This window comes from Octopus sinensis, linkage group LG4 (genome assembly GCF_006345805.1).
Source record: "Octopus sinensis linkage group LG4, ASM634580v1, whole genome shotgun sequence".
NCBI lineage: Eukaryota > Metazoa > Mollusca > Cephalopoda > Octopoda > Octopodidae > Octopus > Octopus sinensis.
Window position 1 is genome coordinate 9,786,302 of NC_043000.1, and position 15,000 is coordinate 9,801,301.

General features: G+C 37.5%; 1 protein-coding gene across 1 annotated transcript in view; it reads right to left on the minus strand.

Moving 5' to 3' along the window:
- Positions 1-15,000, minus strand: part of LOC115210824 (putative universal stress protein SSP1056) — a 104,383-nt gene that overhangs the window by 1,004 nt on the left and 88,379 nt on the right. The window contains exon 3 of the mRNA XM_029779572.2: positions 4,587-4,678. Within this exon, the coding sequence (XP_029635432.1) occupies positions 4,587-4,678 (92 nt within the window). The remainder of the gene's footprint in view (positions 1-4,586; positions 4,679-15,000) is intronic.

Below are 15,000 nucleotides of genomic sequence, written 5' to 3' on the forward strand. Positions count from 1 at the left end.
ACACGGGTACAACTGTATGTCTGTGAGTATGTGTGTACATAGACACACACACACACACACACACACACACACACACACACACAGATATATTATTTACTGGGAGATGGATTAAGTATTAGAACTTTATTGGGTACAACATATGTTTCGACCCCTCAGTCTTTTAGCTCTTATTCATTTCCTAACTTGATAGACATAGAACAAGCCAGCTGACACTAAAAATCTGTTCTGAGACATCTTTATCAATGTACCTGATGAGACCCAGACTGAGGGGTCGAAACATATGTTGTACACAATAAAGTTCTAATACTGAATCCATCTCCTATTAATTAATACTGTTACCCTAACTGCCACTGCTGAGTTCCTGAAGTAGATTCAATGGAAGTGTACCACAACTGCAGATGACTACAGGTAGTCTAAACTGTGCCGGTGTTCAACATTTAATCAACACTAATCAACTTATACTTATTTGTTCAAATTATTCATTATATATATATATATATATATATTTCGATAGGTGAATGAATTATCCTATGTTGGCCGTCAACATGGAAAATTCGATGAACCGATACCAGGGTAGCAAATTCACGTCAGAAACACGGTTGAAGCGACCTGTCCAAGGGTAGAAACTCCGGGTTCATGTGCAGAAATTATATATATATGTTGTTGTTGTTTTGTCTCATTTGGTCTAAAGTCGTATGACAACCACCGTTATATATATTTTGTTTATTCATTCCCTCTCTCTCTTTCGGAGAGGCACAAGCACCTACACGCACATATACACACACGGCAGTAACTTCCACCTACCGAATTCAATCACAAAGCTCCGGTGAGCTCGGGGCTATAGTGAAAGGCACCTACCCAAAGTGCCACGCAGTGGGACTGAACCCGAAACCACATAGCTAGGAAGCAAGCTCCCTACTGTTTTCAATTTTGTTTTCGTCTCTTGTATTTACATCCGTCTTGTGCGTTCACATTCCTGTCTTCTACCAAGAAATCTAATGCTTACAGCTTAGTTTTTTTCTTGGGGCTGGCCGAGTTGGAGCAAATATCAGAATTGAACAGCCGAAATTTGCTATGATGATTCGGTGTCTGACTGAAGATTGAAGGGTTCGAATGATTTGTCTGTGTTCCGTGTTCGTCCCTTCCTGTATTTCACGTTCATTATATATAAAAACATTCATTCTATATATATATCTATATATATATATATATATATATATATATATATAGGAGTGGCTGTGTGGTAAGTAGCTTGCTTACGAACCACATGGTTTCGGGTTCAGTCCCACTGCATGGTACCTTGGGTAAGTGTCTTCTACTATAGCCTCGGGCCAACCAAAGCCTTGTGAGTGGATTTGGTAGACGGAATGTGAAAGAAGCCGTCGTATATATGTATATGTATATATACATATGTGTGTGTGTGTGTGTGTCTGTTTTTGTCTCCTCCGCCAACATCGCTTGACAACCGATGCTGGTGTGTTTACGTCCCTGTAACTTAGCGGTTCGGCAAAAGAGCCCAATAGAATAAGTACTAGGCTTACAATGAATAAGTCCTGGGGTCGATTTGCTCGACTAAAGGCGATGCTCCAGCATGGCTACAGTCAAATGACTGAAACAAGTAAAAGAGTAAAAGAGTAAATGAACGTGCACGCACAGATATACTTCCAGGCTTACGTGCGTTCGCGACTATTTACACACACAAACGCACGCAATACACTCATACACAAACATTTCCGCGAACAGTTCGATGCAATCTGCACAAACTTTTGGAAATTTCTGTTCAGTACTCCTCCTCCTCCGTTACTCATAAATGGAAAGAAAAATCATTTTCTTCTTCGCAATGACGCTCTCTCGTTCTCAGTGATCATCATTATGGCTTCCGTGAAGCCAGACATGTCTAGCGGCGACTTGCTGTCATATTTCACGTGGGAGTAACTTGACACTTAGACAAATTGCTCTTGAGATTAGTAAAGTCTTAAACTGTGCCTGGTACGAGAATCTTCTATTAAAACCTCACCCTTTCACACTGCCTGAGCTTCTTATCATATTCTCATTTTTCATTATTTTCTAACTTTGTCATTTTTCATTTATACCTTTTCGTTTCTCCATCGCTAATTGCTAATTTCTCAGTTGTCACTATCTTCTACCTGTTCCTTCCTCCTCTCATTCCTCCCTTCATTCCTCCTATCACGTTCATAAGTGCCCTAACTCATAACCACACTAACTTCTCTTAACGTCTTTTTGCTTAGTGTCTCCCGTTTTCTTTCTGACAATACACTCTACTCCCCCCTTTCACCTTCCCAACCTCTCCTGTTAACGGCGTAACACTACTGTCTCTGTACTGAGAATCTTCTGTCTAAGTTCGACTATGACCAACATCTCACTTACGTCCTTCGCTCCCGGTGGAGCACATGCTATCAATGACCTCACCCCTCTGTCCTCGAATCTGGGCTGTATGTTTCCCTGAGAGACGGCCTTCCTCTGCCAGATGTTGATTTCGAATCTTCATCGATGCTTCTGCAAATTTGCTTTTTTAAAGGTAGGAGTGTTAATCATATGCAAACCCATTTTAACATCTGGGAAGAGGTGATCCGTATTAGTCTAACCTCTATATTTTAACCTTTCCAGCATGGACGGTCTTATCAGAAGCTTGCACTCCACTGACATTGCTCTCTGGTTTATGGAGGCACACAAAGCATCACACCGCAACAAAAACAGGACTTTGTGGTGGTATGACCAACAAGCTTCCCTAATTTTTTTTATTTGACCGGGAGATTTCTACCAATCACTTTTATTCGAGTGTGAACTGAAAGGGGTTCTGTCATACCTATTTTTTTACTACCCACAAGGGGCTAAACACAGAGGGGACAAACAAGGACAGACAAACGGATTAAGTCGATTATATCGACCCCAGTGCTCAACTGGTACTTATTTTATCGACCCCGAAAGGATGAAAGGCAAAGTCGACCTCGACGGAATTTGAACTCAGAAGGTAGCGGCAGACGGAATACGGCGACGCATTTCGCCCGGCGTGCTAACGTTTCTGCCAGCTCGCCGCCTTTAGGGTTCTGTCATACCACCACTCCAATAACTCTGGCGAGCGCTAAAATGCCTGTCATCTCCCACTAACTCTGTTACGTTCATTAATAATGTACCCGTTGCAATTCATTCTTTTCAGAACAAATTAATCTTCGCTTCACACGCAATGCGCATGCAGTCTAGATACTTCAGACAACTTACGATCTTCTTTCACGAAGAGAGACATGGATATAACCATCTCCAATGGGGATATAAGAATCAACATTCTTTCGTCAATGCTCTCACACATACATAACATCACTGAAACTAAATCGCAAGCAAATAATTAATTTGAAACCGATATTTTGACTCCAAACTATAATCTTTAATAACTTAATCAGAAGAAAGGCGACTCTTCTGTAACAGAAAATATTTCAGACCCACGCAGTTGCAAAGTGTATGCACATACTCGATCACACGCAGATGAATATCCAAATATCTTAAACCGTAGCCGAAAGAAAGTAATTTAACTGGAGTGGAATGGCACCGAGTCATTCACGAACATACTATAACTCATGCTTTACAGCCTCGTTGTGATTTATTGTGCTGTCTTCTCATAATACGACATTCACTTCTTTTCACTGTTTATAAGTACATATCTAGTGTCATTGAAGGGAGTGGGTAAATCAATTACATTGACCACCCTACTAGTGTTCAACTGGGCGGTACTTATTTTATCGACCCCAAACGGATGAAAGGCAAAATCAACCTCGGTGGAATTTGAACTCAGAACATAAAGACGGACAAAATACCTATTTCTTTACTAACCACAAGGGACTAAACATAGAGAGGACAAACAAGGACAGACAAACGGATTAAGTCGATTATATCGACCCAAGTGCGTAACTGGTACTTATTTAATCGACCCCGAAAGGATGAAAGGCAAAGTCGACCTCGGCGGAATTTGAACTCAGAACATAAAGACGGACAAAATACCTATTTCTTTACTACCCACAAGGGGCTAAACATAGAGAGGACAAACAAGGACAGACAAACGGATTAAGTCGATTATATCGACCCCAGTGCGTAACTGGTACTTATTTAATCAACCCCGAAAGGATGAAAGGCAAAGTCGACCTCGGCGGAATTTGAACTCAGAACGTAGCAGCAGACGGAATATCTATTTCTTTACTACACACAAGGGGACAAACAAGGACAGACAAACGGATTAAGTCAATTACATCGACCCCAGTGCGTAACTGGTACTTAATTTATCGACCCCGAAAGGATGAAAGGCAAAGTCGACCTCGGCGGAATTTGAACTCAGAACGTAACGGCGTACGAAATACCGCTGAGCATTTCACTCGGCGTGCTAACGATTCTGCCAGCTCACCGCCTTATTTAGAGTCAAATTATTGAAATTACAGAATTGTGTAAGAAATTTAGAATATCCTTATCTCCAAAATGCTAAATTTAAGTACAAATTTGTCATCGTACAAGAAAGGTTTCGGGAATATATAATGGTAAAATAAGCATTAGAATTTTAATAAAATTGTTTTGAATCTTACCTTTAATTTCTGCATCATCTCCTCGTAATGTCTACGGACATCCATGGAATGCGATTCTATCTTTTTGCTCAAATCCTGTATTACACCTGGACCTATTGAAAAGCAAATATGTTTGGTTTAAAATCTAGCTGTGTCGTTCGTTTGCTTAAAAAAACTTTATTTGAAAGTTAAATATCATTAAAAATACTTATACAAACACTGTATATCGGATCGGTTACACTCTAAGAAGAATTCCAACCAGCATTGCTAGACGAGTGTTAAATGGTAACCTAAAGGAAAAGCGTTAAAGTTGGACGACCTCAGAAGATCTGGAAGGATGCGTGGAGGATGAAGCGAAAGCAATTGATCTCTCTTGTTTGGAAATCAAGAAGTTAGCCCAAGATCGAGTCCCCTGGCATGAAATTGTCGAGGTTTATGCTCTTTAAGGAATAATGTGAACTAACTATAACTAACTAATGTTAAATAGCCATGAAGACAACGTAATAAGTGTTTAAATAATAGCTGTAGTATAATTCTGTGTAAATATTTACTACATTTACATGTGTGCCAGCAGGACAATGCTCCCTCGAACTCGCCCAGGGTCACTATGGACCTCCCGCGACAGCACAACAGCAGAACGACGCCGTGGCCGGCTCTCAGCCCGGATTTGAACCCAACTGAACACCTGTGGGATGAAATCCAGAGATGGCTGAACCAGGTGGTCCCAAGGCCGACAACTCGTGTGGAAGTGGCAGCATCTTTTCTCAGGGTGTGGGCACAGGTGCCAATGGCTTTTGTGAACCGCTTCATGCACTCCATGTACCGACGATGTATGGTGTTTTGAACACACAGGGAGGGCAGACACAGTCTTGAACATGTCACGCCCTACAATCTTGATGTGCTGGATCCGCCCACAACCAGAACACATGGCAACGACACATAGACTATGCATCCTAGAAATTGACTTAATCCGATTTATCAAAATTTATCTCTGACATAATGAAATTAAAACATATTTCACAGTGACACACGTCTCGCGTTTCTTTTGTGGTTCAGTGTATAATATGATACGGAACTGGAAGAAACTGTGCTGAATTTTAAATATCCAAAGTAGGAGACTGGCTTGTTTTATGTGGAACAAGTTCTCAATAAATTTCCGGATTTGCATATGTGATAAAAATATAAAATTTTGAATTCACAGACCATGAAAACGAAAGCTATATCCTATAAATTAGCTAAAGAAGAAAAAAAAAAGAAAGACCTGCCCATGTAGGTTGACAATTAAAAAGTGCTTGCATCAATTAACTTAATGAAATTTAGCAAATAAAGTAAATAGAAATATTAAAATGAAAAAATCAATTGCAGAAATTTACTTACAAAATACATTAGGTTGATCGCACTAAAATTAATTATAATGCAATCCGGTTAATTGATCACGTAAAATTAATTATACTCAAATATAATTTATCTTTTACTTGTTTCAGTCATTGGACTGCAGCCATACTAGAGCATTGCCTTGAAGATTTTAGCCAAACAATTCAGCCTCAGTACTTATTTGAAGCCTGGTATTTATTTTGTCGCTTTCTTTTTGCCGAACCGCTAGTTTTCAGGCAGGTAAACAAACCAACACCGGTTTTCAAGTGGTGGTGGTGGTGGTGGGGACAAACATAAGCACACATCACACATACAATCTCTCCCTCTCACACACAGAGTCTCTCTCTCACATACATACACACACACGCATATACAACGGGCTTCCATACAGTTTCCGTCTGCCAGAGTCATTCACAAAGCATTGGTCGGTCCGGGGCTAAAGCAGAAGATACTCGTTGAAGTGCTGCTCAGTTGGATTGAGTTCGAAACCACGTGATTGTCTGCGTGCTTCTTAACCACACAGTCGATAACTTAAAGGAGGATTTCACGTTTCGAGCGGAGCTCTTCGTCAGAAACATAGAAAAAGGAAAGGTCCAAGGAAGGGAAGACGGAGAAAGGAAATCGCCAACGATACACACGTGGGCACACACACACACCACACACACACACACACACACACACACACACACACACATACACATACACACACACATATACATACATTTATATATATGCATACATATATTTAATTCCAGGTATTTTTGCATTAGACGTGCCATTCACAAAATCTTGTGGGCCGCTGTTTACCGATGATTCTAGATCCCTCAATCTTTATATCGCGCTCTCTCTCTCTCTCCCATCATAAAAAGAAAGGACATATTCGATATTACAGTGCTGGGTAATATTATACTTGAAAACAAACCGATTGGTTTACGAATGGGACGCCTTTGCTCACAGGTATTCTCAATCAAGGATGACTTCAGGCGAAACTACAGCAAAAACAACAACAACTACAACTAGCATTTGCTTTGTCATATTATTAACAATCAACTGTTTCAAGACGAATTCCATTAACTATTCAGCTATTTACTTCATTCATCAACTCCATACATTAAGCTTCCTACGACAATTCATTTAAATATACCCCCAGGCGTGACTAGGAGCGAGTGTAATCCTATCCATGTTACGTACATTATATCACATCTATGTTCTTCTTTTCTGCTACCGCTGGCACACCGTTTATTGGCAAAATCAAAAGGAAAACGTCCATTATCTTTTACAGGTGTGATTCTAAACGGATATGCATTAATTAAGAATTTGCTGTCGGCGAATAGGCACATCGAGAAAGAATATCTGCTAATTAACTACGTCCATACAATAGAACGTTTTACCGGTCCCGTCGTCTCGAAATGATAAACATATCTGTCAGACAAGCTATAATTCAACAAGTACGTCAACATGTACATACAGGAAAAGAATAACATTATCCACACTCCGTCTCTCTCTTTCTCTTTCTCTCTCCCTCCACACACGCACATCTTAAAGTGTCGATATAGTTTTTCAAGTGATATTAACCAGACTGCGAAGCAGCAAGCCTGTAGAATCATCAAGCGCGCTGGACAAGATGCTTAACGGCATTTCTTTCAGCGTTACGTTCCGTGTTCAAATTACGCCGACGTCGACTTTGTATTTTCATTATTTCAGTGTCGATAAAGTAAGTGCCAGTTGAGTACTGGGGTGAATGTAATCGACTTAGCCCCTCCCCCGAAATTGCTGGCCTTGTGCCAAAATTTGAAACTGAGGAGGCGGCGAGCTGGTAGAATAGTTAGCGTACCGGACAAGATGCTTAGCGGCATTTCTTTCAGTATTACGTTCCGAGTTCAAGTTACGCCGACGTCGCCTTTGCATTTTCATCCTTCCGGGATCGATAAAAGAACCAGTTGAGCACTGGCATCAGTGTAATTGGCTAGCCCTTTCCTCCTAAAGAATAGTAATTCAATTGTTCAACACTTGAGCAGAACAATATAAAAATATATTACATCAAGTATACAAATGAAATCAGGTCAGAACATATATGTATCATGTTAGTACATATCAATGCAGGAATTGCTCCCTTTGTAAGTATGTGGTTTCCAATTCAGGCCCACTGCGCGAACTCTTGGGTATAGTTCTGGCCGACCTTGTACCTGGGCCCTTGGCCCTCATCACCGCCCAACAACCAGTGTTGGTTATTTACATCTCCTTAACTTAGAGGTTCGGTAAAAATAAACCGATAGAATAAGAACTTGACTGAAAAAATAAATGATGAAAGGTAAAGTTGACCTTGGCGGAATTTGAACTCAGAACGCAAAGACAGACGAAATACTGCTAAGCATTTCGCCCGGCTTGCTAACGTTTCTGCCAGCTCGCCGCCTTATAATCTTTTCTACTCTAGGTACAAGGTCCGAAATTTCTGGGGAAGGGGCCAGTCGATTAGATCGACCTCAATACGCAACATGTACTTAATTTATCAACCCCGAAAGGATGAAAGGCAAAGTCGACCTCGGCGGAATTTGAACTCAGAAGGTAGCGGCAAACGAAATACCTATTTGTTTACTACCCACAAGGGGCTAAACACAGAGAGGACAAACAAAGACGACAAACGGATTAAGTCGATTATATCGACCCAGTGCGTAACTGGTACTTATTTAATCGACCCGAAAGGATAAAAGTGTAAGGCAAGTCGACCTCGGCGGAATTGAACTCAGAACGTAGCGGCAGATGAAATACCGCTAAGCATTTCGCCCGGCGTGCTAACGGTTCTGTCAGCTCACCGCCTTAATTGTCTCACAAATAGAATATTGACACTGCAGAAACTACTTGAAGGTGTCAGATCAAAAGATTTGAAAGCTGTACTAACTTTCATTAACTTCAAACAGGATTATGACTCCATCCATAGAGGAAAGCCTATGTCAATCCTAGTTGCATATGACACACCTGATGCCATACTTTCTGCTACAAATGTACTCTACATAAATATGGAAGCGCAAGTTCTCTCTTCTAATGGTAATAACCTAGGTTTTTGAAATCCTAGCCGGTATCTTTCATGGAGAGACATTGCACTGTATTTTTTCTTAACTGCTCTGGACTATGCTACGAGGGAAGCCATAATTAATGAACAAATTTTCCGTTTCACAGTGACAAAAGCAGAAGAAAACGAAACCTACCAACTGTAATATGTGATACACATTTTGCTGATGACAGCTCTATTATGACGTACTATTGGTGAAGCTCAAGAACTACTTCATAAAGTCGAATTCTCTGTGAGGATAATTTGTCTACGCATAAATGTTACCAAGACAGAGAAAATATCGGTAAACCAAAAGGATGGAAATCTTCTCACATTGGATTATGGAATAATAAATCGAGTTGATGATTTTCTGTATTTTGGCAGCTGAATAAGTTCATCAAAAAAGGACATTGATATTAGAATTACCAAAGCCTGGGCTGCAATGAACAGAATGGAAAAGATATGGAAAAATCCCAAAATTAAAATATCATTCTTCAGAACATCTTTTGAGCCAGTGTTGTTGTATGGATCAGGTATATGGACGCTGATACAAGCACTTGAGAAGAAGTGCATACATTAAAAAGTGCTTGGGGTGTACAAAATGTAAAGAGGCGTCAACGTATTACAAATGAAAGTTTATACGGAAACATACCCTAGATAACGTCTACAATTTCTCAAAGACGATTACAATTTGCAGGATATTGCTGGAGAAGTAAGCAGGAAGTTATACACAAGATGCTATTGTTGGAACCAACTCACGGGAGACGTAGTGGAGGAAGACCTGCTCGGACAGTCATCGATCAACTCTCAGACGTTGAAAACTTCAGTAAGGAATAGTTGCCACGAGCAATGGAAAATAGGGAATTGTGGAAGGCACTTGTCGAAAATATTCTGTGATCACAAAAATATGTGTACATGTATGAAAATAGTATGTATGTATACGTCTATATATATATATGTATGTGTGTGTGTGTGTGTGTGTATACGACTATATATATCAGAAAGAAGTGTTATAACACTATTCCACATATACAAAAACAGCCATACCAACATACCTCCATCATCAGCTGCCCTGCGGATATCATTATGGTCTCGACATCTGGGCATTACCATTCAATCTGGCGGTGTCAGCAGCACTAAAATAAGTATTGTATGGGAACAAACATACTAAAGAAACCACAACTTTCAAACACAACACATTTACCCTATGTACAACAGAATCTGTAAATAAATTCAATAAGTATATATAGGGAGAATTCACATATAAAAAACAAAAGACGAAGACAGGTGGTGTAGACAACAAACAGATATATTAGTATAACGCTCGGCAAGTGAAAAAGTCTTTAACGTTTCGAGCCTACGCTCTTCTACAGAAAGAAACACAGAACGAAACAAGGAGAGAAAATAAAGAATGTATAGTAGTTAGTGATCTATCATAGGCGTCTGCAAAGTTGTGAGCTAAATTGTACTAAAAACCAATGGTTAACCTGAGGTAAGTTATGGCAGAAAACTATTAAATCGAACCTTGAACTACGTAGTTAAAAACGAACTTCTGAACCACACAATCACGCCTGTGTCATATGACTAAATCATTCAAATAACTTTAGCTCATGTCAAATACAAAGTCTAGCAAGGTTACATTTTATGTCTATGTGAATAACACCAAATCCCACTTATCTTGTTTAATAATCTAAATATTTTTCTGTTTGAAAAACAGTACAGATTTTAAAGACATAAAAATCTTGATATTTAAAGCAGCTCCATTGTTACAAAATTATCTGACTTAGAACAGGCATAGTGATCTCATTGTTGTTATTTATCAAGATTTCCTAGATTTCTACTTTTATTTCATTTTTTAATCTCCAACGGTTTGTTTTTACAAAGTTCAAAGAGACTTGTTTTAAACATAGACGGAACAATATTTTTATACACATAATGCCTTCTGTGTACTTTTATTACCCCTGGTGAAATATCTCATTAGTTACTTTAATTGTCATTATTGCAGACATCAAACAGTTAGAGGACACACATACACACATAAAACGAGGGAGGCTAATATGCGATCACTCTAACTGACATATTTAGCAACAAAATCTCACTGAAAATAATAACCACTATCTTAAAGAATACACTGAAGGATGTGGTTACATATATATATATATAATATATATATATATATATATATATATATATATATATATATATATATATTATATAATACATACATATATATATATATATATATTACATACATAATATATTATATACATACATATATATATATATATATACTACATACATATATATATATACATACATATATATATATATATATACATACATATATATAATATTCTATATACCATACATACATATATATATATATATATATATATATATATATACATACATACATAACAATATATATATATATATACATACATACATACATATATATTACATATATATACATACATACAGATATCTATATATATACATACATATATATATAATATACATACATACATACATACATACATATATATATATATATACATTATTACATACATATATATATATATATATACATACATACATACATATATATATATATATAACAAATACATATATATATATATACATACATCAATATATATATATACATATATATATACATACATATATATATATATATACATACATACATATATAATATATAATATATATATACATACATACATATATATTATATATACATACATATATATAGATATATACATACATATATATATATATATATATACATACATACATATATATATTCTTATATATACATACATACATACATATATATATATACATATATATATACATACATACATATATATATATACATACATACATATATATATACATACATACATATATATATATGTATGTATGTATGTATATGTATAATATGAATGGATAGGGATGTGAAATCTGGACAGCTACTTTACAAGTACTCTAATATAATCCAGGTTCTGGTTAATCACATTGGATGATATGGAAGGACAGGAATTTGTTTAAGGTAAACGATCACGTGATATTTCACCCGATGGATGTTTGCTTCTTTGGAGTTCAGGCAGTATACAGAGTTAATATTTAACACTTTAAAATGAGGTCATATTAACATGTGTGTGTTTGTGTGTGCATGCGTACTTGTACATGTACGTATGCATTTGTGTGTGTATGTATATATTTTGTGTAGGTGCGTACGTGTGTGTGTACATGTATGTATTTGTATGTATGTGTGTCTGCGTATGTGCAAATAGTAAAAGTGTATTTGAAAGAGCGACACGTTACCAAAAGTTATGTGCTTAGTATACAGCTCAATATCCTTTCCTACAGCCCACGTTGTTTGAAAAGAAACATCATAGCGCTAAACAGACTAGCATAAATAGTTTACGCTACATTATATAGTAAGAAGAACCGCAAAAAACACAATTGGTATCTTTAAGTATTATATAACATTCACACGTTTCCTTAAGCCGTGTGGTGTTGTTGCAAAAAGTATTGACTCAATTCCTCGGTATTAGTAACGAAAAATACAATATGATAATTCTTGTGTGTCCTTATATACACCAGTCATATAAGGCAGTATAGCCGAATGGAGGGCGATAGAAAACGAGATAAGAAGAATAAAGAGCAAAATTAGGGGGCAGTGATGAACATGTACACAAGCGGATCGAGTTCCAGAAAAGCACGTATGCTATATATATATATATATATATATATAATAAATATTAGGGAATAAATCCAAATTTACAGGGAAAAAATCAGATTTAGGATTAAATCGATTTTATAGTAAAATATTATAAAATATTATTCGAGACAAAACCACTATTTTGCAAAACAAACAAGGAAAGACTTAATCAATACATAAATTTTAATAAATAGTTTTTTGACTATTTATTAAAATTTTATGTATTGATTAAGTCTTTCCTTGTTTGTTTTGCAAATAGTGGTTTTGTCTCGAATAATATTTTATATATATATATATATATATATATATATATATATATATATATATATATATATATATATATATATATATAATATATATATATATACATATATATATACATATATATATATATAAATATATATATATATATATATATATAACTTTAAATATCAATTTATTTTAATACAAACACCCACGCACACACACACACATACACACCTTCTTTTGCCACAAAGCAAGACATGATTTTTTTTTTCAATGCCTTTGAAACGGACGGTAAGGACGAAGCTATCCTCACACCTACGATCTCCTAGACCGATTGTTTGCAATAGAGTGGACGCCAGCAAAAGGCACCCAAGGGCGAGGTAGTGGTATTAAACCGAGGGACGGATTACATTTATCACATCTTTAAGTCACAGCGGGATTTGAACACAGAATGCAAAGAGCCGCAGCAGAAACACAACGTCCTCCATACGATTATCTAATGATCTCGCCAATCCACTGCCTTAGGCTGGTCCTTAACTTGTCGTACCCAGAAGGAGAAACGCGAAAGTTTATCTCTAGAGGTTACTGAATCAGAATACAAGAAGCTTTAATAAATACAAGAGATTTTGTGCGACGCTCTAACGCTTTTGTCTATATTCCTTCCTTCCTTCCTTCTCGAGCCATGCCTGGCTCATAAGGGCCGGTTTCCCTGTTTCTTTGGCGTATAAGTTCCCCTCTTGGACGGGACACCGGTCCGTCGTAGTTGAGCTGCAAGATGCAGGAGAAAAGAGTGAGAGAAAGTTGTGGCGAAAGAGTCAGCAGAAGTTCGCCATTACCTTCTGCCGGAGCCGCGCGGGGGTTAGGTGTTTCGCTCATAAACACACACATCGCCCGGTCTGAGATTCGAACCCGCGATCCCTTAACCGCTAGTCCGCTGCTCTAACCCCTAGGCCATGTACCTCCACACTGCACCCTTTTAAAGCCTAGCCAGGCTCATGGGCCCGGTTCCCGGTTTCAGTGATGTATGCGTTCCCCTGCTGGACGGGACGCCTGTCCATCGCAGCGTTACTCATTTTTGCCAGCTGAGTGCCAGCAACGTGAAATGAAGTGTTTTGCTCAAGAACACAAAGCATCACCCGGTCCAGGAATCAAAACCACAATCTTACGATCATGATGCTGACACCCTAACCACTAAGACACGCACCTCCACTTTTTTGTTTATATGCATATATATTTTTTCAAGATGATCATGGGTAGGATAGCTTTGATCATAGGTCTGCTAGGCTAGGGCTGACCTTAAGATAAACAACGTTAAGTCTGTAATTTATATAATATTTGTGCATGTCTTGTCAATATTGAACTACTTGGTTACTGGTGCAATACGTACATGTATGCATACATACATACATACATACATACATACATATATATACATACATACATGCATACATACATACATATTTATACACACACATACATATATTCCCAACGAGATGAAATCAGTGAGTCACTGAGAGAAGCTGCTTTTCAATTCCGTCAATATATATCTATACTCTACACATATATTAAATTCTTCTTCCTGAGATGGTCATACCTAGCATACACACACACACACACACACCACACACCACACACACCACACACACACACATATATATAAACGAGGTGATGCTGAAAAGTTTCTAACTTTAAGAGTATCGCGAAAGGTCTTGTTGGCGGCCCAACCTTCCGAGTTCTTTCACAGCTCTTAGAAAAACTGAAATATCACTGCAATAAGTGTGTGAATCTGAGAGATGGATATGTTGAATATATTGAATAGAATCATAATTAACAAATCACCCTATATTTTCTGTTACCCAAAGCCAGGAACTTTTCAGCCCCCCTCCCTCGTGTGTCATAATAAATGATGAATACGCCGTCAGGAAAATGGAGAAAGCGTACGTTTGAACCAAAATAGCTTGACCTATGTATTCAGCGATCATTCAACAGATACTCTCCCATTTCTCTTGACATCAGTAATG